The sequence below is a fragment of the Megalobrama amblycephala genome, linkage group LG8, assembly GCF_018812025.1.
Source record: "Megalobrama amblycephala isolate DHTTF-2021 linkage group LG8, ASM1881202v1, whole genome shotgun sequence".
Taxonomy (NCBI): Eukaryota; Metazoa; Chordata; class Actinopteri; order Cypriniformes; family Xenocyprididae; genus Megalobrama; species Megalobrama amblycephala.
The window spans coordinates 33,119,101-33,144,197 of record NC_063051.1 but is presented as its reverse complement, the minus strand read 5'-3'; the positions used below and the strand labels follow the sequence as shown (position 1 = coordinate 33,144,197).

The following is a 25,097-nucleotide window of genomic DNA, read 5'->3' as shown; positions in this document are numbered from 1 at the left end:
CACAAAAATATAAAAACATTTAAGAACAAAAACCTACCATCGTTTTTGGCGTAAGAAACCCTGACCAATAAACATGCACTTATGAGGGGAAATAGTAGTGTAGAATATGGCTACTCTAAAACACCAACATCTCCTCCTCCTCACCTTTAACTGTGCAATTTTCTGTTGCAACTGCTCCTCAGACTTGCATTTGAGAAGTTCAGCCTCCTCCAGGTAGTGGAGGCGTTGCCTTGACGCTGCTTCTTCTAATTCCCTACGCAGAGCCTCCAACTCCCTGGCAGACACTCCCCTTAACTCCTGAGGTACAAAGAGGGAGAGAGGAGAGTTAAGGTAAGAAGCTCTTATCATCTTAGTTCAAAACAAGACTCAACTATGCTAAATCCACACTGAAGGCTAAACGCCTCTAAACGAAATGACATACTCTTGTCTTCCTGAACACATATACCTGTAGCTGTTGCTGATGTTTAGTGGCCAGCTCATCCAGTTCTTGCTCATGTTGCTTTTTCTCTGCAGTGGCAATATCGGTGATCTCCAGAAGGGCGGCGCTATGCTGCTTCTCTAAAGCAACTACTTGCTGCTGAAGAGCTTCCAGAGCACGTCGATGCTCATCATCCAGAGCAGCCCTCTCAGAGGAGACCGCTTCAGACATCTCCGCCTGCATGAGCAAGTTAACACACGTGTTGCTTCTGCAATAAACTTTACATAGCAAATGAACTAAACTTGCATCAAAAATGCTCACAAAATCTATCCCTCCATTACAGTGCTCACCTGATGGGCTTGATGCAACTCTCTTGTCATGGCGCTGAAATTATCCATATGGACCTTAACAAGCTCACTCCTGAAGTCCTCTCTGATGGTTTGCTCCTCCTTTCTCACCCTCTCAATCTCTCGAGTATAGTGTTCTTGAAGGTCACGCAGTTCTCCTTCCTTCTCATCCCGTACAGCCTGAATTTCCTTCAAGTATGTGCTCTCCAGTGTATCCATGTTTGCCAACAGCCTCTCCTCAAGCTCCTCCCTCTCTTGTTTGTGTCGTGCCTGAAGCTCCGCCTCTTGAGCTTCAAGCTGTGCCAGGTTGGTCTCCTGAAGGACAGCCTCTAATTTGTCGAGCTCCGCCTTGTGTTTATTTGTAAGTTCCATCTCCAAGGTCTCTAAGGCTGTCTTGTGATTGGTCCTCAGGGACTCCAGTTCCTCCCGGTGGTGTATTTTGAGATCTTGACACTCCTTTTCAAGATGCTCTAATTGTGCAGCTCGCTGGTCCAGGAGTGTTTTCTGGGCCTGCAGCTCCACGGCATGCTGTTCTCTCTGTTGACCCATGGCAGCATCTCTCTGAAGGGTAAACTTCTCTTCCAGTTGTTTCTGCTCTTCTTGGTGCCTACATGTATGACATACAGATGATAATGAGCACATTTACTACATTCTCAATTTTGTTGTGCAATGTTCTGTTATAATAGTAAAAATTTAATTGTTATTGTCATTTTTAAATTTCTACATTTACTCACTCATGTTTTTGCATTTCACGCAAGCATTTAAATGTCCGTGTTTACTACAGAAGCCTTTGGGTGTCATTGTAAAACCAATCATCATTTATAGTCATCGTGTCTCTTCAGACACTCATGGATTTGGATTAGACCATTCAATTATTTTTACAGTGCCTTTAAGACATTTTTTGAATCTTTTAAATTTTAGAGGAATGGACTTTAAATGAAGGGACAGTAATCTCTCAGGATTCATAAATATCTTCATTTCTGTTTGGAAGTTAAAAATCTTATAGGTTTGAATTGACATGAGGGTACATGATGACAGAATTTACATTATTGAGTGGATTATACCTTATAATATAGTAAACTGAGATAAAACTATATTGCAAATCATATTTACATCAATGATACATAGTTATTTTTATATTGTGATATAATAATGTACCATTACACCCCTAATTCTCAATTATACTTTTTCCATATCGTGTAGCCCTAGGTCATTAAAAAAAAAAAAAAAAAGCAATACTAAGAGTATAGATAATAGTATTAGGACTTGAGGTTTAATTTTTAAGCAGCTCTGGGCTGCATTTGCCAATACTATTAACATTGTATGCAGTTTCAGTGTAATGCAGTCTCTGACCTGCAGAGGGCCTCTTGTAGCTTGCTCTCCATCTGATCTTGAAGTAGAGCGTTCAGTTCTTTTACCTCTGCTGCCATGGCACTCTTTGCAGTGCACATCTCTCTGTCGTATTGAGCCTGAAGTTTCTGCTTCAACGCCACCACCTGAGGGTTCTCTTCACACTCCAGACTCTTCTGCAGTGCTTGAAGGCTCTGCCTTTCCACATCCAGGAGCTTTTGGGCCTCCAGAAGCCTCTGCTCCAACTCCCCTTTCTCTTCAAGTGCGGATCTCTGAAGCTGCACTCTCTGGGAAGCCAAATGCTCCTCAGCCTGCAATTGGAGTTGCTCCCTCAGTCGGGCCTGCTCTTTAGTGAACTCCTCACTCACACGATTCCTCTCTGCCTTCTGTGCCTCCTCAAGGCGCACCCTCAACTCTTCAGCAACATCTTTCTGATGCTTTAAAAGGAAGAGAACACAGCATAAAAAATAAAAAAAAAGAACCGTATTCATAAAGACACCACTGATAATGATATTACAGTATTGCTAAAGGGTCTCCACAAAAAACAGCATGAGTTTCATCTGTCTACAGCATGACCACTATTTCTCCACCTTATGACAGTGCTTGGTACCAGCCTTTGGCTACAATCTCCACCAAAGCCCTTTTGTCCCCAAGTATAAAGGCCTGCTCTTATGTGTACACTTACTGTCTCCTCCATCTGTCTGAGCTGCTCACGATGTTGCTCTGTCACTTTCTCCAGTTCCTCTGAGTGCTTTTGGGAGAGCTGAGATAGCTGGGTTTCCAGCTGGCTCACTTTGGCCTGGTGCTGCTGAGTCCTCTCCTTCACCTCAGCCTCCACCTGCCTCGCTACGTCCTGTGCAGACTGCAGCCGCAACCTGTTTATTTCTGATGAGAAAGAGGAAATTTTTTTTTTTTAAATTCATACGTTGAAATGATTGGGGTTGGTAAGATGTTTTTGAAAGAAGTCTCTAATGTTGTGAAATATTACAATTTAAAATAACCATTTCTACTGTAATATATTTTAAAATGTTATTTATCCCTGTGATGTCAAAGCTGAATTTTCAGCATCATTACTCCAGTCTCACATGATCCTTCAAAAATCATTCTAACATGCTGATTTCATAATAAAGTTACTTTTCGTATTATCACTTTTTAAACAGTGCTGCTTGATATTTCTGTGGAAGTTATAATATATATTTTTTCAGGATTCTTTGACAAATGGAAATAATAAATGCTGTTGTTTTGGAGTTTCTATTCATTTTATTTATAAATGGAAATCTCTGTAGCATTATACAATGTCTTTACTGTCACTTCTGATCAATTTAATGCATTCTTGCTAAATAAAAGTATTGATTTCTTTCAAAAAAAAAAAAATTATATAGAGTACTGACCCCAAACTTTTCAACGGTAGAGTATTTTTTCTGAAGAAAACATGGTGTTCCACATGTAATTGCTGCCACAATGCTAGGTGTTTTCCTAAGTGTGCAAGCGTGGTTGCTGAGGTGTTCTGAGCGGTTGCTATGGTTTTCAAAAAAGACAAACAGTTTGGAACACACTGAACAAAGCTTCACCTTTGATATGGTTGTCTGAGAGTTTGGCACGGAGCTGCTCTAGTTCATGGGCGTGTTTGGTGTTGAGCTGGTCGATATCTTTGTAGTATCGGTCAGTGAGCTCAGTGCGAGCTTGGAGCAGTTCTTCTTTATAAACCAGAGTCATGCTGGACCGCAGTTGCTCCAGTTCCTGCTGGTGTCTCTCCTCTAACTGCAGCCGAAGGGAATCCAGCTCCTCCTGTACAAAAACACACAGTTAAGTACTCAAAGAACAGTGACATGCATGCACACGCATTTGTTCATCCCCAACTCATTCTATTACTAATAAATTGGTAAATGGTAGTCATTTGCAATTTACACCAAAATACAAGCTGTATCTGCCAGACGTTAAACCCAGGCCAGAGTCAGAAACGAACTTTACCATTAAGTGGCCCCTTGCAATTGATTTTAAGGGCTTTTTTTCATAAGTGCAATTTTTATGATTACCTGTGTCATCTTTTATGTCAAATACTTAAATTTAAGTTTCAGAATACTATATAGACTGTTACCAATAAAATTTTATCATTAACAAAAGCCATCTTTAACTACAAGGTGGGAGAATGATGGGATAATTCACGAGTTTCAGTCAGAATTCAGTCAGAGAGCGCATGCACTGAACAAAATTCTTTGTTTCGGCGATGACTGATCTGAACGTCACTGATTGGCCATCACATTCATAATCTCAACAGAAACGTGTGTGATTGGTTATAATGCTCAACGCTACAAAATGAAACACTTAAACATATATTATTATATTATATTATATTATATTATATTATATTATATTATATTATATTATATTATATTATATTATATTATATTATATTATATTATATTATATTATATTATATTATATTATATTATATTATATTATATTATATTATTAATTATTTTGAAACAAATTTCCATGACTATTCCAAAACTTTCTGGGTTTATTTTTCCAAAACTTTTCCAGGCCTGGAAATTGATATTTTATTATTCCATGACTTTCAGGTTTTTCATGGCGTACGAACCCTGGTTATCACTAAAACTCAACAACATAACCATCTACAACACAATTCACCTTGTGTTTCTCCAGTTGTCTTGTGATCTCAGCCATAGCATCACTCCTGTCGTCTTCACTCTTCCCTTCTGAGAGAAAGCTACAAAACACAATATATTGTGCTACCCTGTGTTATGTCCTTGGATGCAGTTTCAAATTTTTGTATGTAAAATGTTATCATCATATATATATATATATATATATATATATATATATATATATATATATATATATATATATAGTTAATTAAATTCACTAATTCTGTACATTCTGTAGAAATAATAAAAATAAAATACTTTAAATGGCAAATACCCCTCTTGTGAAATGGCATGGCGGGCCAAAACAAAGGACCAATTTTGGCCTGCATGCCAAATAATGTTGTATTATTCCCCATTCGTATATTGCTTAGCATAGAAGTTGCCATGTTTACACTTGATATAGTCAACATCTCAGGTGATCATACCAGGTGTAAATTATGCCCAATATAGTTTCCAATACGTAAATGTAAGCTGAAGCCAAAGATTTCAAATTACAAAATCACTATCAATACTAAAATGTAGCCTTGAACACAAGCGTATGACCCCAACCCCAAGAAATGCAAGCAAACCTCTCATTTCCAGTCTTCAGTATAGAGTCCTCCAGGGCTCCCTCTACGAGGCGCAGCTGCAGGAGTGCGATTTCTTCCCGATGACCCTCTTCTGTGACTCTGAGTCTCTGCTCGAAATAGGTGCGGAGGTTTTCCAGCTCTGCCTCATTCTGTTCTTTGATTTCCTGCCGCTGCTGAGCAAATTCTTGTTTCAGTCGCTCAATGTCATCAACCCGTGATGAGCGTGCTAACAGCTGCTCTTTCAGCTCTATAGATACAAAATTCAAATTCCTTTTAATTCACATCAGCACTGAATAGCAGGAACTTGGCTGAAAACACAAACATCAGTTCAGAAGAAAATAAAACTGTTCTATTATAAATAATAAATGTGTAAAACAATACAGCAGCCTAAGCCCATAGAGATATTCAAAAGCAGAAAAGTCTCAAAAGGGAAATAGCCCAGCTTGCCTCCGAGCTCCTGTCTGTTGGTTCTCATGCACTCCAGTTGGGACCAGAGGTTTGAGATCTCCTGCTCTGAACTGGCCTTCAGTTCCTCCCTTTCTGACTGCAGACGATCAACCTTTCACAAAGATGTTGCCTCAGTACCAAACGAAAAGAAAACATTTGCATTGCAATTATGTTGCAACAAATGCAAGTTGTGAATGGTACCTCTTGCGTCAGCTCTTTTTCTCTCTGTTCCAAGGCTCGGGCACGTTCCTGTTGCTCCTGCAGTGCTGCCTTGTGACACGCAACCAACTCCTCAACTGCACCTGAAGGTGAAAGGATGGGAACTTAGGGTGTTCTCAGAGATGCGGAACGTTTAGCTTGGTTCCAAAACAGGGACTTAATCTGTTACAATGTTGCATTTTCTTCTTGGTTCGGTTCACGGTTCAAGGTAACATTTCAAAGCATACCAAAATGCATTATTGCAAGTCACATTTTAAAACTGTCCTCTTAATGGTCAGAGTGCACCTGTTTATTTGCTGTGGTTCTGCTCAATACATCTTGATAGATGGCACTATTAGTCAGCTACATGGGCTGATTTATTGTGGCTTTATCTGTAGCTGTACACACACACACACGACAGAGCTCTTGCAAAGCTCCCGTTTCAGAGAAGAGCAACTACACGCCATTTTAACATGAAGTGGTGCTCTTTGGGTTTCAACTGTGATAATTAACGTTCTGAATCACAGAATCAGACACTGCTGCTTTTTACGTAACGCATTTCCCATTATGAATTATGATACAACTTGGTTTGTTGGCCCGTTGGGTTGCATTAGTTTTTCACCAATCAATCAAACCGCTTCAGAGTTTGTTTTCAATCAGCCAGAGTCTCTCTCCCTAAGGCGATCTACAACCGATTATTTTGATGCGGATCAGAGAGCAATTGCTGTATTCCTATATGCCTAAATGAACAAAATGGTTTAAATGACACTCACGTGCAGCAGCATCTCTGTCAGTCAAGGCCTGGTTGAGCTCTTTCTCCAGACTCTTGATGTCTTGATCTCTGGAAAGCTGCAGTTCTTCTAGCCTACATTGCGTCTCAGACAGAGCTGCTTCAGCCTCGGTGAGGGCAGCTTGGGCATCACTCAGTTTATGATGGGCATCATTTAATCTACTCTGAAGTTCAGTTTTTGCCTCTTCAGCCTCCAAAAGCAACTTGCCTTTTAGGTCCTGCAGAAAAAAAAATTAAAAAAAAAAAAAAAAATATTGCACTACACTGGCCTGTTGACCCACAAAAATATTGTGGCTTAAGATGTTAGCCCATCAAAAGAGAAACAGTTCACCTCCAGTTTACAGGCCTGCAACTGTTCCACAGAGCTTTTCTCTTCCAAAACTCTCCTCTCCCACTCCTGACTCAGATTATCTATACAGTGAAAGAACATATACACTCAGACACATACTTCAGCCAACAAACATAGATCCCACTGCACTGTCAAAGTACTAGTGTAAAACTAAAAAGAAGAATCTTTTAAAGAAACTACAGGCCAAACCCTCACCCATCTCTTGTTGGTGCAGACGCTGGTTTCGTTGCTCCTGCTCTTGGTTCTGCTCCCGGATTCTTTCCAGCTCAAACTGTTGGCGTGTCTGCAGCATGGCGCTCTCCTGTGCCCATTTCTCTCGTAACATGGTCTGCAGCTCACTGAGGGCCACCTCCTTATCTTTCTGCATGTTGGTTTGAGAAAGCTCCAGCTGGGCTGTGTGCAAGTTGGTCAGGCTGAGACGCAAGGCTTCAAGCTCTAGCTTGTGCTGGCTCTGATTACAAGGAGTAAAATCAACCAACATTTTAGCTGATGAGTGGAATTGAGGGTATGAGTATGTTTAGAATAGCACACTGCCGTTCTGCTATTAAGAATTCAGCACACGTTGACAGCTGTTGAATTCCTGTGCTCATGCTGCTGAAGAGCTGTAGGCAACTGGCCAAGAAAAATGCATTTACATCTTTTTTACATTTCCATGATGTTTACATGAAAGACTAATTTAAGTAGCTGCATACTGCATTCCGTTTCATATACCATTAAAAAATGCACATCATTGTTCAAAAGGTTGGGGTTGGTAAGATTTTTCAAATGTTTTTGACTTTACCACCACTTGATCAATTTTATGCACACTTGCTGAATAAAAACCTTTAAAAAAAAAAAAAAAAAAAAAAAAAAAAAAACCTTCTTTTACTGACCCCAAACTTTTGAACAATTTGCAGCATGTCAGCATTACATTTCAAAACATCCCCCGAGATTACAAAATCAAATGAGATCAAAAAGGTACTTGTGTTTGGAGTAGTTCTGCCTGGTGTGCAGCCTCCAGCCCGTCTTGAAGCTCCCTGACAAGCTCATCTTTAAGTCTGCCAATTTCCTCGCTTTGTTGAGCTGCCAGCTTCGTCAACTCCCTCTCATGCTCCCGTTCATAGACCTAGTACAGCAAAGTTGACAAAGACATATGTATGCCTTAAAGGACAAGTCTCGTATGAAAGGGTGAAATAAACATGGCTAGAATAAATAGATAAATAGATAAATAGTAAGTTGTTTAACCTGTTTGATCAAGCTGATCTGTCTTTTCTGCTCATCTTCCAGATGAGCAGATTGCTCAGAAAGTTCACGCTCAAATCGAACATTCAAGTATTTAACCTGGAGGTAGGGAAACATAAGAGTTCAATGGTTATGAATGCACAGCATTTCACGCAATTCCATTTGATCCCACTGTAAGGGGGGTGTGGGAGATCCACAGAAAAGAAAACAAAAAAGAAAACAGCGGTGGCAAAGGCGTTTGAGTGTGTGAATGTCAGTTGGCTTTCTGCCTTTATAAAGCAGCACCAAACAGCAATTCACCATTTGAATCACAATCTGAACAAGCACGATATAGAAGACCCTCGCTGTAGAACAGCACCTCTTCAGCAGACGCCATCACAAGCTGCTATTGTGAGCTCAACGCTCCCCTGCCACGTTCCGGGAAGAAGACATACAAAAAGCTGTGCTTGTGAGGTCGCCGTGAAAAGAGCTCAATGCTCAATATATTGTTCATACAAAGCAGCATCACCAAGATATTTTTTAAAAGTCCTGATCTATTCTCTCTTATTGTTATATTTAACAGCAATAAAGTGAAACAATTGCAGGTGTATTTCACTGTAGGTTTTGATTTATACAAATAAATAAATAAAAAAAACTTAAAATTGTCAATTTTTTGTGATATTATTTGGTAGTCAGAGGTGTGGAGGGGGTTAAAGGTTTAAAGGGGGGCATCACCATATCTTAATGCCAACTATTTTTTACCTATTTTTTTAAATGGACATTCTCTCCTAGTCACTGTAACAACCTAAACCTCACCTCTTTCTGGTGTTTCTCTTCCAGGGTTCTCTGCTCCTCCTCATGTTGTTTTTGTCTTTCCTCTAGATCCTGTTTGACTGTGAGGAGTTCTTTCCTTAAGGCACTCTCCTTTTCCATGTATTCCTCTTCTGCCTTCTCTTGTGCTTCCCTTACTTCCTTGAGCTCTGCATTCTTTGATTCAAGTTGGTGCTAAAGATACAGGTATGAGTTACTTGGAGGATCACATTCATGTCAAATACATAAAATATTCCAGGTTTTTCACATTTTGAAAAAACACAAAAGGTATGCATTTGTTTGTTCTTATTACTCGGCGGCTTTTAACCAGCAACACTGTAGTTTAAACATTCAATATATTGCATATTTTAAGAGCAATTAAGATTCAAACCTCAAAGTTCTTCAGTTCTGATTCTAGAACCTTCTCCATGCTCTTTGCTTGGTCCTCCAAAACTTGAAGACGTCTTTCAAGGGTAGCTTTCTCCTCTTCCATGTTGGTGAGGTTCTCTTTAAGGCACACTAGTTTAGACTCTAGGTCTGTCTTCTCTTCTTCCAAGTCTTGCAACCGTCCAGCTTTCTCCTCTACTTCAGCTTTGAGCTGCTGAAGCTCTCTATTGGCTTGATCCAGCTGTAAGGTCCTTTGACCAAGCAGCACTGAAGTAGCTTGGTGTTTTTCCCTTTGCTGCTCCAGCTGAAGTTGAAATTCATCTCTCTGAGCTTGCAAAGACGAAAACTCACTACTTACAGAGTCACCTGCTGCTTTCTGCTCATGGACATCCTTTACTAGCTGCTCCTGAAGCTTGAGCTTTAGCACCAATTGGGCCTTTTCTTCCCTTAGTTCCTTTAGCAACTCCTCTGTAGACAAAGGGATTGAGGTCTTATTGGAATCAGTGTTGTCGGGCATTATCCTCGCATTGTCTTGAACCTGCAGATCACTTAGTTTGTTCTTGAGGTTGTCTTCATTCGTTTTCTGGCTGATAACTTCCTCGTACTGAATTCTTTTCTCGCGTTCCATCTCCAGCTCCCACTTAGCTTCCTCAAGCTCCTCCGAAGCTTTGCTCCAACGCTCCCGTGCCTCCTCGACCTCTTCCGCAGAGTGCCGAACCTCTTCTTGAAGAACCTCGAGCTGCCGTTCCCGATCCTCTAACTGCTCTGACAGGTCTCTGCACTGCTGGATCAGAAGCTCTTTAGCCAAGTCCACAGTGCCTGTACTCTCATTCAGCTCTTCAATGGCTGAGGTTGAGTTTTGCCACTGGGCATCAGTGAAGGACATTTCATCTGGTTGGTGCACATCAACGCCAGAAACTACGGACGGTCCTGGCTCTGACTTATCACCATCAGATGTGACATTGTTAGGGTAATCTGAAGCATGAAATAAGACCTCACTGTCTAGCTCAAACCTGGACGTCTCAGAGTTCTCCATCAGGCTGCGTTCCTCCAGACTCCCTTCAAGTAATGAACTTTCTTGAGGCCCTTCCGAAGCCAAGTATCGTTCCATCAGAACATCCTGGAAACCCCCTGCAGAGACATCAAAACTATAGTTGTCTCTGGCAACACACTCAATGGCCGTCTCCTCATTGTAGTGCTCTTTGGAGATCATGTTCCAGGGTATATCTGCACCATTGTCTTTGGAAACGTTCTGATGAGAATCAGAATGTTGACTTTGGGCCTGGTTCAGAAGCTCCTTGATACGATTGATCTCGTCAGAATGCTCCTCCTGCAGACGCCTAAGGGCAGCCTCGTGAGCTTCGGTAAGCTGAGCTACATTCAATTCCCTTTCCTCCTCTAAAGTCTGAAGCCTGAGATCATAATTGGAAATATCAGCTTCATATTTGGAACGCATATGGTGCCCTGTCTCCTCCTCTTCATGAAGACGATTTTGAAGTTCCTTGACAAGGTTATCTAACCTGGCCATTTCTTGGTTGAGTTCATCTTTTTCTGCTTTATAATTCTGGGCTTCCTGGGCTTGTGTTTCAGCAAACGCAGCCAGATGAGCTTCCATCTGGGTCTTCTCATTTTCCAGACTCTGTACCCTCTTCTGAAAAGCTTCTATTTGTTCTTGAGCTCGCTGGCTGTTCTTACGCTCTTCCTCTAGCTCAGCTCTAAGGCTTCGCAGTAAAGCTTCAGAGTTTGAGTCAAGACTGTCATCTGGGAGTAGAGGGCTCACAGTGGATAGATCCAAATCACCGTGATGGTCAAGCCTTAGATCTGTTTGATCAGCACTTCTCTGGGTAAAGGCATGCTGAAGCTGAGAGAGGGATTTTTCCATGACACACAATTTCTGTTGCAGATCTGTGATCTCAACTTCTTTTTGGACCAAGAGGCACTGTTGCTCCTTAGTCACCTTTTAAACAAATGAAACATGTTATTAACACAAATGCATATTTGTATAATAGACAAGCTTAACTGTTAAAAGGATACAAACTGCCTGACCTGTTGTGTCTCCTCCAACTGTTCGTGAAGCTGATTCTGAGCAGCCTGGGTCAGATCCACACACCCTTGACTTTTGCTACGTAGATATTCTTTAGCCTGCAAAGAGCATTACATTCATTTGTTTAGACTCCTACACTGTTGTGTTTTATCGTGAAGAAAAAAAATTATTGATTTGTTGCACATTGGGGACTAACAACTTATGGTTTGTTCATTTAGCCATTGAGGACACCAAACAGTCATATTAGACCCTCCATATTCAGGGGATTAGATGTATTGCTGGTAGAAGTCAACACTAGTGAACATGTTTCATGCCAAAGAAAAACTAGCATTTCTTCATTTGGTTCTTTCCAACCCCAAAAATACACATTTTACGCTTAAACCACTTCTAAAGCACTCCAGTAATCCGGAATCCGGTGTATCTGAATAAATCAGTGTTGTGGACTCTAGGAGCAGGAGTGAGATACACTAATGGATGTTTTTTTTTTTTTTTTGTTCGTTTTCTTTTTAAAGGGGACCCATTATGCAAAATTCATTTTTACACATAATTGTGTCTCCACAGTGTGTGTACTGGATAAAAATCTATCCAGTCTGTTTGTTATTTTCCTCATAAATCTGAAACAATGAAATGAGCCATTCAGGAATGTACTCCAATGTCACATTGGAACTGGCTCTGCCCAAGACTGGCGACAGAATATGCCATATTAGCTTAGCTCCTCCCCTGAGTGAGCTCCATGTTTATCTGCTTGCAAAAGCATTTAACAGCAGCATTCAAGTAAGAAATGTATTCTTACTAAAGCTACTAAAAATATTAAATCCTGAGCAGTGAGTGATTTCATGTTTTTCTTTTGTTGTTTGACTCATATTAACAGCTTATACAGCAGTAGGTATTGCATATTACATTTATTATATATTAATAAACACATGCAATTTCTTTCCCTGCTGTTTACATTCACAGACATAGACTTTTATGTGAACTTTAACTGCTTTTGACATAACCTTGTGTGTATTTGACAGTTTAAGCACAATATTAAGACGTGAAAGAGAAATTTGTTTAATACTCACACGACGTGCCATCTGACAGCCAGCCATATGACCATATATCAGAAGTATAAACTGATATGGCTTTAATAACGCATGCAAATAATAAACTGTCATGATGACTAAGAACTACAATCTCACGTGAGTGTGACCACAATAGAGATGATAATCAAACCCAAACAGATGCTCTGTTAGTTTTTTGGCAGAGTATCAAGGCACGAGCTGTAAAGGCTCCACCCTCTTCTTGAAAGAGGGGTGGGGAGCAGCAGCTCATTTGCATTTAAAGATACATGCACGAAAACAGCTTGTTTTTGATTCCGTTAAAAAAAAAAAAAAAAGAAAAAAAAAAAAAAAAGGACATTTACAACATGGTATAATAAGTGATCTGTGGGGTATTCATGTTTTGACACATTCTAGGGACACCTGAGACTTATATTAATTCTTGTAAAAATAAGTCCCCATTAATGCTTGAACTTTACCTGCTGTAGTTGCTGTTGTAGTGCCTGAATCTGATCCGTGAGCTGCTGCGCCTCCAATTGTACCTGGTCTCTGCTCTGCAGCGCCACCTGCAGGTTCTTACTAAGCTGTGATATGATCTCATTCCGTTTCTCTACTGCAGCCTGCAATTGCTGAGTGAAGAATTAAGCAATTTTAACATTATTCTTTAAGTTAAGTTAAAAACAAAAGTATTTCTAATTTGGACTCCAGCAAACAATAAGTTTTGCAGAATAAGTGCAAACACTTTTTGGCACCTAAAAATTGAGGCTTCCTCAGGAAGAGTACATAGTAAGTCAAAACATGACTGGAGCAATAAATCATAATCCTTAAATCCATGAGTGCAATGAACACATGGAATGTGGATACGTTTAACCTCATCTGTGAAATCTAATTGGTTGTTTCTTTCCCTCTGCACCATCAGAAATGCAAACCAATTATTTTAAACAGTACGCTCTAGAAAACAGTACTCTGCCTCAGGTTTCTAGATGTGTTCATAACCATGACCACAAATTAATCCAGTCAAACGGACAGATGTAACCCAGTTTGGAGAGACTCTTGTTTCTATTTCAGGATAATGGCTGTACACCACACTGAAATCTTCCTTTAGATTGAGTAAACTATTCAACAGCAATATCTGAGAAAAGTGTGTTAATTATGTTCCTCACACAAAAATTGACAAAAATGGGGGGAAATGTAGTGTATGTACTACAAAAAAAAAAATGAAAATGCATTTTAAAAAAACTGCCAAGTAAACAAATAAATACTGCCAAATAAATAAATGTTGTTTTGTTTTTTTTGCGCTAAAGTGTCTGTTCAGCTGCTGATCTAATGGGATAGGCAAACATACTACATGTGCATAGGAAGCATGGGAAAACAACATAACTTCAAGTGTATTGGACTGTTTTGTGTGTTAAGGTTTACCTTCAGTTGTTCTTTGCCAGTATGTGCAACTATAATCATTTCTGAAAGTTCGCCTTCAGCCTGATCGGGCAGCTCTGACTCTGCCAGAGACCCAGAGGAGGAGCTCTTTTCCTGGGCATTGGTTTCATCAGCCTCTCTGCTGCACTGATGGACATCTGAAACACTGCTGTCTGTGCCGTCAAGTCTGAGTGATGCCTAAATGTTCAGACAAACATGCATATTTTCCACAGTTTGTGTTACCATGACTACATGCCCCCCAGCCATGTTATGTTAACTGACCTATTTTTTGTCAGATGGGGAGGGAGAATAAATATACATTCTATAGACTTGAAATTTACCTATGCTTGTGCAAATTGTGCAACTTGCACATGCTATATACATACACATGTACATTAAATGACATGCAACAACTGAATGGTGAAAGACTTTACATTAATATTGTCAAGCAGATTAGCCATTAAATTCAATAAAATGAAATCATCAACTGACCCATTTCTTAAAGGGGTCATATTTCCCCCCCAATGCCTACATATATTTCAGTAAAGTTTTGTGCCATATTTTCTACAACCATTGTGTTTTTGTGTGTGTGTTTTTTTTCTTCAAGGAATCTTGTTAAAACAATTTAGAAGCTCATTTCTAATGTTCAGATACTCTGGAATTTATTTATTTTTTTGGTTTGCGTTGATGCATCTGACTTAGCTTCACAAAGTCGCAGAAGTTTTTTTTGTTGATATTTTGTGATCGTTTTGTATTAAATAATTTGTAAGCTGTAACAAAGAAACAGGACAATTTTGTGAATTCAAAAACACTTAAAATAAGAAACAAACCTCCAAGTATCCCTTGCTGATCTCTCCATGACAATCGTCTGTCTGTGGTTCCTCTAGGTGGCGCTCTTGCGCTGACAGGTCATTTGTCTGGCCAGTCGGGCCCTTCCTCTTCGCCGTCTTTTTCTGCGTGCTCGAACTGTCGCTTTTCGCCCGACGCTGTCTAAAGTGAGCAAGCTGCGCCAGAGGTTGAGGGACAGGTAGAGGGAAACGTACATCAGGATGAGATAGCAAGAACATAGAATCAGCATTTTGGTGAGCTTGAAATATGAGCCATGTCAAACATCAAATGGATGCATCTCCTGCATGTCTAATGTCTCATAATTAGAACAAACAAAATAAGGCAAATTCATCTTAAGGGATGATTTAATCCATAATGTGAAAGACAACAGCAAGAAAACCAGGTTTAAAAAAAAAAAAAAAAAAAAAAAAAAGTATGATATCCAAATAGATGATGTTTAATGCAGGAAAAATGATGAGCTCTTCATCTTCTAAAAACTATCATCCTCTTCCTTTTTTGAAGAATCCCTGATCCTCAAGCATGGAAACGTGGTGACGCCTGAAATACGCACAATTCTGCAAGAGACGTTTCTCACAACTGCCTTAAGAAGCTTATTCCAAATTAAAGCAAGCTGAAATGAGTCCTGCTGGACCAAATATTACAATGGTGCTTCTATGAACAAAACATCAGCATAACCCCTAAGGCTGTTAAATTACAGTCACATGACAGCAATCCATCAACCAAACAGAATGCCTTATGATTTCTGGGCAGGTCTACAACTATGAGAACCAAGACCGCAAAGTGAAGAGTTGTTCCCTGTAGAAATCATTGAGAACCAAATGAAAAAGGAAGAGGAGGAGCGAATACACGCAAACCATTCACATAAACGTACATACTGTGTGGACCTACCCTCTGGACTAAACCTCTAACCCAGATCTGAGTATGAATACACCTGAAAAATCACAAGAGCAGGCTATTCCGCTGGATTACTTTTGACCTGCTTTCATAAACATGTAGGGAATCAGTTTGTGTTTCGCCCACTGAATGTCAAATCACATAAGATGTTGATATGAAGAGAGCCTGGGGGACGACAAGCCACAAACAGTTTCTGGAACGGCGGCTTACATTCAATATTCAGGACATTCTCTGTAACATTCACCAAAATGCACATCTGAAATATTATTTATATTAAATATACTTATATGTGCGTTTAAAAAATATATAATAATATCTTTTAAATGGACCAGAATTAGTCTAATTTTCAATGGAAGGTCCAGTTATGACATTGATTAAACATTATAGGTCCAATGTTTCCCACAGGATTTTGTGAGACTATGGGGTTGGACCTCAGTACTTCTAGAGGGGTCTGGGGGCATGGTCCCCCATAAGAAAATGTACATTTTAAAGTTAAAATGGTCTGATTTGGTGCATTTTTAGTTCAAATTTAAGAGTTACAACCAATGATCAGTGTACAAATTGAACAGAGTAAAAAGTATAGTTGTACCTGGATTTTAAAGGTTGTGATACACTGTGTCAGCCTGCATTACATTCACCCTGGTGTTTTAGGATGCTAAACATTTATAATAAAAAAAAAAAAAAAAAAAAAAAAAAATTAAATTATATATATATATATATACAAACAAAAAAAGAAAAAAAAAAGCACTGTATAATAAATATAAATGAAAATATTGATAAATATAATGAAAGTATATATTATTTTTCTTTACACTACAGTAGGGAAATCACAATACTTTTGTCCTAAATTGTTCACTTGCAAGTAGGGACGCTCATAATTAACTGGTTAACCGTTAACCGACAGTTAGAATTTTGACCAATTAATACTATCAGTTAAACGTTTTTTAACAAACGCCATGGCAACCTGCAAGCCAATCTACAACAGTTTAATATTTGAGCTTAATGAATCTACAAACACACAACAGTCCAGACACATCCCATAATCAACTGTTAAATACTTGAACATTAATGCCTTTAATGTGGATAAAGTTACAAATGAAACTGAAAGCTGGACAGTATGGATCCAATGATGACCCAAAGCCAATGCAAGAGAGATTGAGGCCAGATAATGCGCTTGACAATGCAGCACTCACCTCTGACAGGGCATCTTACAGTGATTATGAATGTGTAAACATACACCAACAACCAAATAATTTGAATTTTATCATGATGTATTCAAGTTTGTTGCAAATGGTGCAGAAACAGCCAAGTCACTACAGGGATATTATAGCTGGATAACATAGAAGAGGATTTGATGAAATTGCTTGGTCGTTTGGAAGTGAGAATGAGTTGAATAATACAGACAAACCAGTAAGGTTTCATGTCAATTTTAATAATAAACTTTTAATGAAAAATACAAGCTCTTTTGTGACCAAAAATGTTGCTTCAAATTATGATATTTGTGAATTCTGTCATTACTCATGCTGCAAAATCAGTAATGACTTTCTTTAATGGAACACAAAAGACTGAGGACTTTCCCCCATACAATTAAAGTACAAATGTGCATGTTCCACATAAAATAAATACAATATGGAAGTGAAACAACATAAGGGTGAGCAAATTATGACAATTTCAATTTTACGAGTCCTGAAATGCATCCTTTGCAGTGTTGATATTTTAATCGTATTGTGCCTCCTACAGGTCTCTTAATAAATAACAGGCTGGATTCTTCTGTTGATTGAAAAGTGTCATTCAACAATCAGAAATTATTCAGAAATGCAGCCAGTATCGGGTGGTTCACATTATTTGAAGCGTTTGACCTTTAAAAGCAGGAACATAAAGGCCTAACAAATGAAAAGATCTGTCACTTCATCTCGGGGTTTTCCTCTCAATGCAGATAAAGCACAGTTCCCATAAAAGCTCTGGAGCTAAATATATACTGTAGATACCTGTGAGCTGCACTGATCCTGCCTAGAGACAGAGCTGTATCACTTTCCCCTCATATTCAACAGCAAATATAACTTTATTTGCAACATGAAACATACTAAAAGCAAATAAAATAAGTTTCCGCTAGAAAGACAAACAATTCGCATACAAAACTTGTACTTTTTACCCCAAATGCAAACTAAATAAATACCCAAATCTGTATTTTAACACGTTTAACAAACCTTCGAGCTGAGGAATATCGTTCTGAATTTGGGAACCATTGCAAATGAACGAGGTACAGTGTTTAATCCCAATTTTGTCCATTATCACTAAATAATAAGATATTTCTATAATATTCAGCACTGTGGCTCAGTTAGGCACTGATGTGCAGACAAATAAATCCGGCCTGATTAGTTCCAACAAGTTTTGTAATAAGACACTGTACAAGAACAAGAATAGGATTGACTGCGATTTCTCTGGGTAGCCGAAATAAAAGGATAGAAAAAAACACCTAATGTTAATTCAATGTAATAGCTGATGTAATTACAGGCATAAAGAATATTAAAGGAGCATTCAAATTCAAAACAAGCCTGTGTAAAGTTACTGCTAATGCTAGCACTTACCTTTGCTCGTCCGGCCTCTAATTTTCTCTGCCTTTCATCCTGATCCATCTCCTGGATCAAGGAGTTTCATGGGAATGAAAGAAACGCTCAAGCGGACGCCAAGCAGACTAAAACTGTGTTTCTATAAAACTCTCCAAACGAATTTTTCGCAATGTTTTGAGAGTTGAGAGATTTTCCTAAGGAGTAACTGTCAATGTAATTTTCAACATGGCCGCGAAGTGTGTTTATCCCCGCCCTTATCGGATTGACAGTCTGCGAGAACCTATTAGAACAAAGGACGTGAACTTGGCAGCCAATGACATTTGTTGTTGCAGAAATGCACCTGCTCTTTTTAAAACGCCCTCCTTTAAATGCATTGGGCCCGAGTGGCCAATTAAAATGCGTTTTCAAGCATGACCCCTTGATTGACAACTTCTAGAGCCTATTGTGGAGCATGATAGTGAGAAACGACATCCTCCGTAGGTTGTGTATTTGTTATGGTACTCTCGAATCCGATTGACAAATGAGAGACGCGGGTAAAAGCCCGGGTGAATAAGATCAACCAGTAACCAGTAACAAAGGATGAATTCGGAAACGACATAACAAAAGTTTTTGTTATTTTTTACTCTTTATATCATCTTGATAAAATAAGGCCCAGTCTCATAAATTGTAAATGCTATATAATACACTTTTGATAATATAATATTATAAATATGGAATAATAAAAAAAAACAAACAAATGTAATTACCTTTTATTTTGAGTATAAAGGTATAAAAATATTCCAAAAATTCCAGGTAATATTATATGTATTATCTCTATTAATTATGACATATTGAAAATGTTGTATGAAAGACTACAAATAAAACTTAATGCTATACATTTATAAATGCTTAAAACACACACATATACAAAGGAAGAGGTGCAAACTCTGCCCAAAAGTTGTGTTTTGAAATGTGCAAATCTTACATGAAATGTTCTGTGTTTCTGAAAAGATCATTTTCACATGGTCTGTGAAAACATGTGGGGAGTGAAGGTTCAGACTAGAATATACTTTACAGCAGATCTAAATTAGTTTAGAGTTTAGAAAAAGTACAACTGCATTTTAAAAAGAATAAATTTCATCTTTTGTGATGCATATATGCAAGGAAAATTGACAAATTTTATATAATAAAACATTAGTGTATCATTAATCATTTTAAATGATTTCATTAATAGGACACCTATTTTCTTGAAGAAAGCCATTAATTCACTGTAAAACATTTTGAGCTGGTTAAACTTAGAAATGAAAGTTCACCTGCTGCCCTAAAAATGTGAGTTAATTCAACTTGAAAATAACCTTTGTTTCAACTCCCGAATAGTCAAGACAATGCATTATTTTAAATTAAAAATTAAACTTAAAGTAATGCATTGTCTGGACTATTTGTGAGTTGAAACAAAGGTTATTTTCAAGTTGAGTTAACTTATGTTTAGTTGAGTTAACTCACATTTTTAAGGCAACAGGTGAACTTTCATTTCTAAGTTTAACCAGCTGAAATGTTTTACAGTGTTCCAATGGTTCATTTTGACCCCCTATAAGCATTCATGTAGGTTTTTTTGATTTATGCAATCTAGGGTTAAATGCAAATTCAAACTAGTTTGTTTAATACTGCAATATGTTCTTCCATTTAGCCTATGTATTTATTTATTATTTTAGAGTAGTCTACTATTGGTCTACCATACCATAAACAAAAGAGCCTCTGTCTGGATTTGTAACTTAGCAACGTGAGGGTTGGGCAAAGAACACAGAAATGTTTTTGACAACGGACACCTTTCGACAGCAAGCATGGACAATAACTAAATAAACTTATTTAAAAGGTGTTTTTAAAATGGCAGATCCAGTGTTTGACCAAATGACAAGGCTGAGATTGAAAATGCTGGAAAAGGTAAGTTGGTTTTTATGTGATAAATATTTATCAGTTATACATTACTGACATCATTTTCTTTCTTTCCTGTTGACAACATTCTATCATGAGACTATCTTGTTTACGAAGAGACTATGAGGCTTCATTATCATTTGTTTGTTCCTCTTTAGAGACTGGAGAATGAGAGAAATGACAACACTGAACGAGAGGGTTCAGCACTTTCCACAAGTATGTTTTTGTGCACTGCATTATTGTATTTTTAGAGTTTTGAGATTAATTTAGGTACTATATTACATGATTGAAATGATTTGTGCTTTGTCTCTCTTACTAAAATTCTGACCTGAAAAAAATAAAATGTTGCCAGACAGAATGCCTGTTTATTAATTATCTCAGTAGTTTATTCTAAGCCTACATTAAACCTATCAAGGAATAAAAACAAAAGCAGATGAGGACGTTGAAAATACAGAATACAACATGACTTAATTCCTTGTTTTTTGATTCCGCAGGAAGTTATGATGGTCAGGCAGATGCATTACACAGCGCTCTGAGACGGAAGAGAAACCTCCTACAGAGACTGAGGGTATAATGTTTCACAGAGATGATACTAAAGTGATTATTTTTCACACTATAAGAAGGGTTTCTGTTAAATTATCAAGATCTTGAACAAGTGGTGTTCAATTTAACAAGTAACTAATGGGTGGAACTTAAAGGGTTAGTTCACCCAAAAATTAAATTTCTGTCATCAACCCTCATGTTGCTCCAAACCGGTAAGACCTTCATTTCTCTTCATAACACAAATTAAGGTATTTTTGATGAAATCCGAGAGCTTTCTGGCCTCCGATAGACTGCAACACAATTACGACTTTCAAGGCCCAGAAAGGTAATAAAGACGTGTTTAAAGAGCTGAAAAGTCAAGCTCCACACATTGGCTCTGCAATGTACAGCCTCTCATCTTGAACAAAGTGTCATGTAAATAGTAGTTAGAAACATTTTATCACTTAAATCACAAATATAAGTGTGCATTTGGGTATGTTTATGTGTATGTAACAGGAACAGCATATGATGGAGGATCTGGGAAGGCCACACACATGGGGTGGATCTCATAGGCAATATCATTATGAACCTCTTCTTGGGCCACTCCAGCCTGTGCCTCCCATCCATGTCTACCAAAGTGCACCACCTGCTCCTCTTCCTCCTCCTGTCCCTCAACCCCCTCAAATCATTCAACACACCGTATGAAACCTTTTCTTACCCTCCAGCTGTTATATTCTATTTCTAGCATCTTATACTGGCCCGATCCTGCACAGAATATCTACATTTACTATTCCAGTTCATTTAAATACCTGTTCTAAACTATACAAGTACATATAAATGATTTTTGTGTGTGTGTGTCTATAACAATGATATATTGCTGGCCCTTCTCTAATAACTTATATTTCTCCTTCCACAAGGTTCCTCAGCAGCCAGCCACCATTATCCAGCAGTTACCACAGCAACAGCCTCTCATAGCACAAATCCCACCCCCACAAACCTTTCCCTACAGATCTGGAAGTATTAAAGAAGGTAAACCTATACATCAAATACAGAAAAAACAGAAGTTATTGTATACTAAGCCTTGTAGCCTTGTATACTATAACAACAGTTATTGTATACTTATTTGTAAGTCGCTTTGGATAGAAGCATCTGCTAAATTAATAAATGTAAATGTACTAAGCCAAAAAGTAACTAATAAAAGTAACTAAGTAATAATAAGCAGTGTTGGGGGTAATGCATTACAAGTAATGCGAGTTACATTTTCAGATTACTTTTTTCAAGTAACTAGTAAAGTAACATTACTTTTAAATTTACAACAAAATATCTGAGTTACTTTTTTAAATAAGTAACGCAAGTTACTTTGTTTTCAAATTTATTGACTGACAGCTCTCATGTCCCCGTGTTGAGAGAAATCGGGAGTAAGTTCAGAGGCGTTGTGTGCGCTGTGTGAACATGATGGTTATTGTAGTTCTGGACTAAGCATTTACTCATTTACTTCTTCTCCTGCATCCTATTCTTCTGTATTCCAGAATGGCAGCAGCTGAAAGGCTTGTTTGTTTGAGCTGCGCCCTCTACTGTACAGTCATGAATTTGCATTTCCTTCAGCCTGAGGCTTCTTCATTTCACTTTTGGTCTGAAAGGGTCTTTACATTTGCCAAAAATAGAACTTTTTTGTTGTTATAAAAACAAACAAACAAACAGCCCATAAGAAAATAACGCAAAAGTAATGTAACACATTACTTTCCATAAAAAGTAACTAATGCAATTAGTTACTTTTTTAGGGAGTAACACAATACTGTAATGCATTACTTTTAAAAGTAACTTTTCCCAACACTGATAATAAGTATGACTATAGGCCATTTAAACTTGCTTACAGGTACTTCCCAACAAAAAGCAACTTATGAGAGAGAAAATATATTTTGCTTCAGATTATTCTTTAACAAATACACTACCATTTAAAAGTTTGGGGTCAGAACGATTTTTTGAAAGAAATTGATAGTTTTATTTAGCAAGGACGCATTAAAATGGTCAAATGTGACAGTAAAGACAATTTATAACGTTCCAAAAGATTTCTATTTCAAATAAATCGTCACCTTGTAATTGAAAGGTTCTGTCTGACATTTTTTGTCAAAATTGAGTTATTCGCATATTCTTATTCTGTGACAATTTATTTACATTATGTGATGTGATTTTTTTTAAGTTGTGTAAATTTGGGGACTTTTTTAGAAAACAAAAAGGTTCCATCTACAAAGGAGTATGGAATGCAAAAACTTTGAAGCTCATTATCTCAAAACTGCACAGAATTTTATTTATTTATTTATTTAAGAAAAATGGGGGAACAATGCATATTAATGAACATTAAGACAAATGTAAATATGCCAGATTATAGCCTTAGATTAATTTCCATCTGCAGACCCCCTGGCAGGTAGATGTTACACATAGAAAGAAAAAAAAAGAAGAAAAAACTGTATACATAACACAATAAGACAACACAGACAGACTAATACAACAGTCAATATTAAAATACACAATAGAACAATAGTTCATCTGTATTGCACTGAGTCTATACTTTCCATACTTCATCAGGCAGCACAACCATTTTCAAGTAATAATATGAAATGATTCTTAAGCACCAAATCAGCATATCACAATGATTTCTGAATGATTTCATGTGACATTGAAAACTGGAGCAATGTCCGCTGAAAATGAGCTTTGACATTACAGAAAAAAATGTCTTCAGTCTTGGTGAACAGAAGACTCTTCTTTAAAATGCATAAAAAAATCTTACTGACCCAAACTTTTCAACAGTAGTGTAGGTGGTGATTCAAGTTGCATGCCTGAAACATTAATAGCCAATAAGAACAAACTAAATGAAGTTAAAACAACAGTTCAAGATTTAGCTATAGGCCATGAGATCTTCACTTTATTGTTCTTATGACGACAGATATGGTGGAGTTGATGCTCATGCAGAATGCTCAGATGCATCAGATCATCATGCACAATATGATGCTGAAGGCTCTTCCACCAATGGCTGTGTCCCCAGGAGGAAATCCCAATCATATCACTCCTCACACAGCCTCACATTCAGGGCAGGTAACTTATTGTGTTCAACATACATAAAGTTGATATGTGTTAATTTCTCAATGTCGTAGTAAGTTACAATGCTAATTTGATGTTGTTTAGGAACTTTATTCAACAGTGAGAGGAGGGGCTGTTCATCATCACCATCACTACGGCTCCCATGGACCACCTCTCCCTCCAATTGGCTACTCTGTTTGGCCCTCTACAATGTCAGCAGGACAAGGCGGGACTTATCAGCCAGCAGTGCAGCATGTGATTGGTCCTGTAACTCTGCCTCCCTTAAACACGTAAGAGTCAACAGTGTAACTATGAATAATAATAAAATAAATACATATTAAAATGGATCAGAAATTCTTTGGGAACAGTTGCTTGTAAGTCTTGTCTCTATAAGCTGGTTGGTCGGTTTCATTAACTGCTTAGACTAGTCTTATTTTTTTAAGACTGGTCATATCGTCAGTAAAGTGAGTTACATAAACCATAGATTTGTCTATTTGAATTCGAAAAATAAGACTGATTACTCCTTGGCTAACTGCTAGTTGGTCAGACTACTTCTTTATACTCAGTCTTAAAATAGTGATTTAGTTTATGCAACTGGCCCCTGCAGGACCTTAACTCAACTTCATCATTTACATGTTGTTTACATATGTTGTTCATACATATATAGGGTCTTACAATACCAGATGTTTCACATACTGGATGTACAGTACAAATGTTTTTGCCAAAAACAAAAATCACTACACCGTTTTAAAATTAGCCTCAATATGTATGGGTATTTTGTGGTACTTTTGGTTTAAAACATTCACTTGTCAGTCATCGTGAATCATATACTCATGTTAACTTGTTTTGCCTTGAAGAATGGGAATTGATGCAAACTCCAGAACTCCACTTGGACTCTGAGGTAAACATAAAGTAATCTCCCTTTCTCTTTATCTATATTATTATATTACAATTTATATTATTTTTTTTTAAAGATATTAGAAGTTTAACATCTTATTTCCTCCCTTTTTCCAGCCAAATTGCCAAGTGCAGACGGATCCTGCTTCATCTTCAAAAACAGATTACACATTGACATAAATGTTTTTAGATTTAATTTAAAGTTTTCAATATGGCAGGCATTTTATTGTGTTTTTAATTTCGTTATAGCCTAATAATTTAAGGATTTATTAAATGTTATTACAGTGATATTTTAAAAGAGCTTCAATTGTGTTACTCGGTTTAATAAAAATGTTAAAGTCA

The 25,097-nt window shown here is 37.8% G+C and overlaps 2 protein-coding genes across 9 annotated transcripts in view; one reads left to right on the top strand and one right to left on the bottom strand.

Moving 5' to 3' along the window:
- The window catches only part of pcnt (pericentrin), a 49,160-nt gene extending 30,570 nt beyond the window's left edge, over window positions 1-18,590 (bottom strand). For 5 of the 7 annotated variants that reach the window (XM_048200693.1, XM_048200697.1, XM_048200696.1 and 2 more), the window contains exons 1-22: window positions 18,366-18,590; window positions 14,865-15,038; window positions 14,038-14,232; window positions 13,098-13,247; window positions 11,581-11,676; window positions 9,539-11,491; window positions 9,154-9,342; window positions 8,362-8,457; window positions 8,099-8,242; window positions 7,333-7,588; window positions 7,120-7,199; window positions 6,772-7,006; window positions 6,002-6,102; window positions 5,801-5,912; window positions 5,354-5,600; window positions 4,768-4,846; window positions 3,687-3,903; window positions 2,801-3,000; window positions 2,119-2,552; window positions 769-1,372; window positions 446-655; window positions 145-297 (exon numbers count right to left, since the gene is read on the bottom strand). In XM_048200693.1, coding sequence (XP_048056650.1) covers window positions 145-297; window positions 446-655; window positions 769-1,372; window positions 2,119-2,552; window positions 2,801-3,000; window positions 3,687-3,903; window positions 4,768-4,846; window positions 5,354-5,600; window positions 5,801-5,912; window positions 6,002-6,102; window positions 6,772-7,006; window positions 7,120-7,199; window positions 7,333-7,588; window positions 8,099-8,242; window positions 8,362-8,457; window positions 9,154-9,342; window positions 9,539-11,491; window positions 11,581-11,676; window positions 13,098-13,247; window positions 14,038-14,232; window positions 14,865-15,038; window positions 18,366-18,413 — 5,973 coding nt within the window. In that variant the 5' untranslated portion in view covers window positions 18,414-18,590. The remainder of the gene's footprint in view (window positions 1-144; window positions 298-445; window positions 656-768; window positions 1,373-2,118; window positions 2,553-2,800; window positions 3,001-3,686; window positions 3,904-4,767; window positions 4,847-5,353; window positions 5,601-5,800; window positions 5,913-6,001; window positions 6,103-6,771; window positions 7,007-7,119; window positions 7,200-7,332; window positions 7,589-8,098; window positions 8,243-8,361; window positions 8,458-9,153; window positions 9,343-9,538; window positions 11,492-11,580; window positions 11,677-13,097; window positions 13,248-14,037; window positions 14,233-14,864; window positions 15,039-18,365) is intronic. The other 2 variants (XM_048200699.1, XM_048200698.1) reach the window with 2 other exon arrangements.
- A 1,516-nt stretch (window positions 18,591-20,106) lies between these two features.
- On the top strand, window positions 20,107-25,097 carry zgc:112416 (uncharacterized protein LOC550509 homolog). Of its 2 annotated transcripts, none has more exons than XM_048198493.1 (9): window positions 20,107-20,267; window positions 20,417-20,474; window positions 20,753-20,826; window positions 21,297-21,479; window positions 21,698-21,809; window positions 23,725-23,873; window positions 23,964-24,148; window positions 24,716-24,759; window positions 24,873-25,097. In XM_048198493.1, the coding sequence occupies exons 1-8, from the start codon at window positions 20,211-20,213 to the stop codon at window positions 24,756-24,758; spliced, it is 861 nt and encodes a 286-aa protein (XP_048054450.1). In that variant the 5' UTR covers window positions 20,107-20,210; the 3' UTR covers window position 24,759; window positions 24,873-25,097. The 2 variants fall into 2 exon arrangements, with proteins under 2 accessions (XP_048054450.1, XP_048054451.1); XM_048198494.1 differs by having other exon boundaries at window positions 24,716-24,770.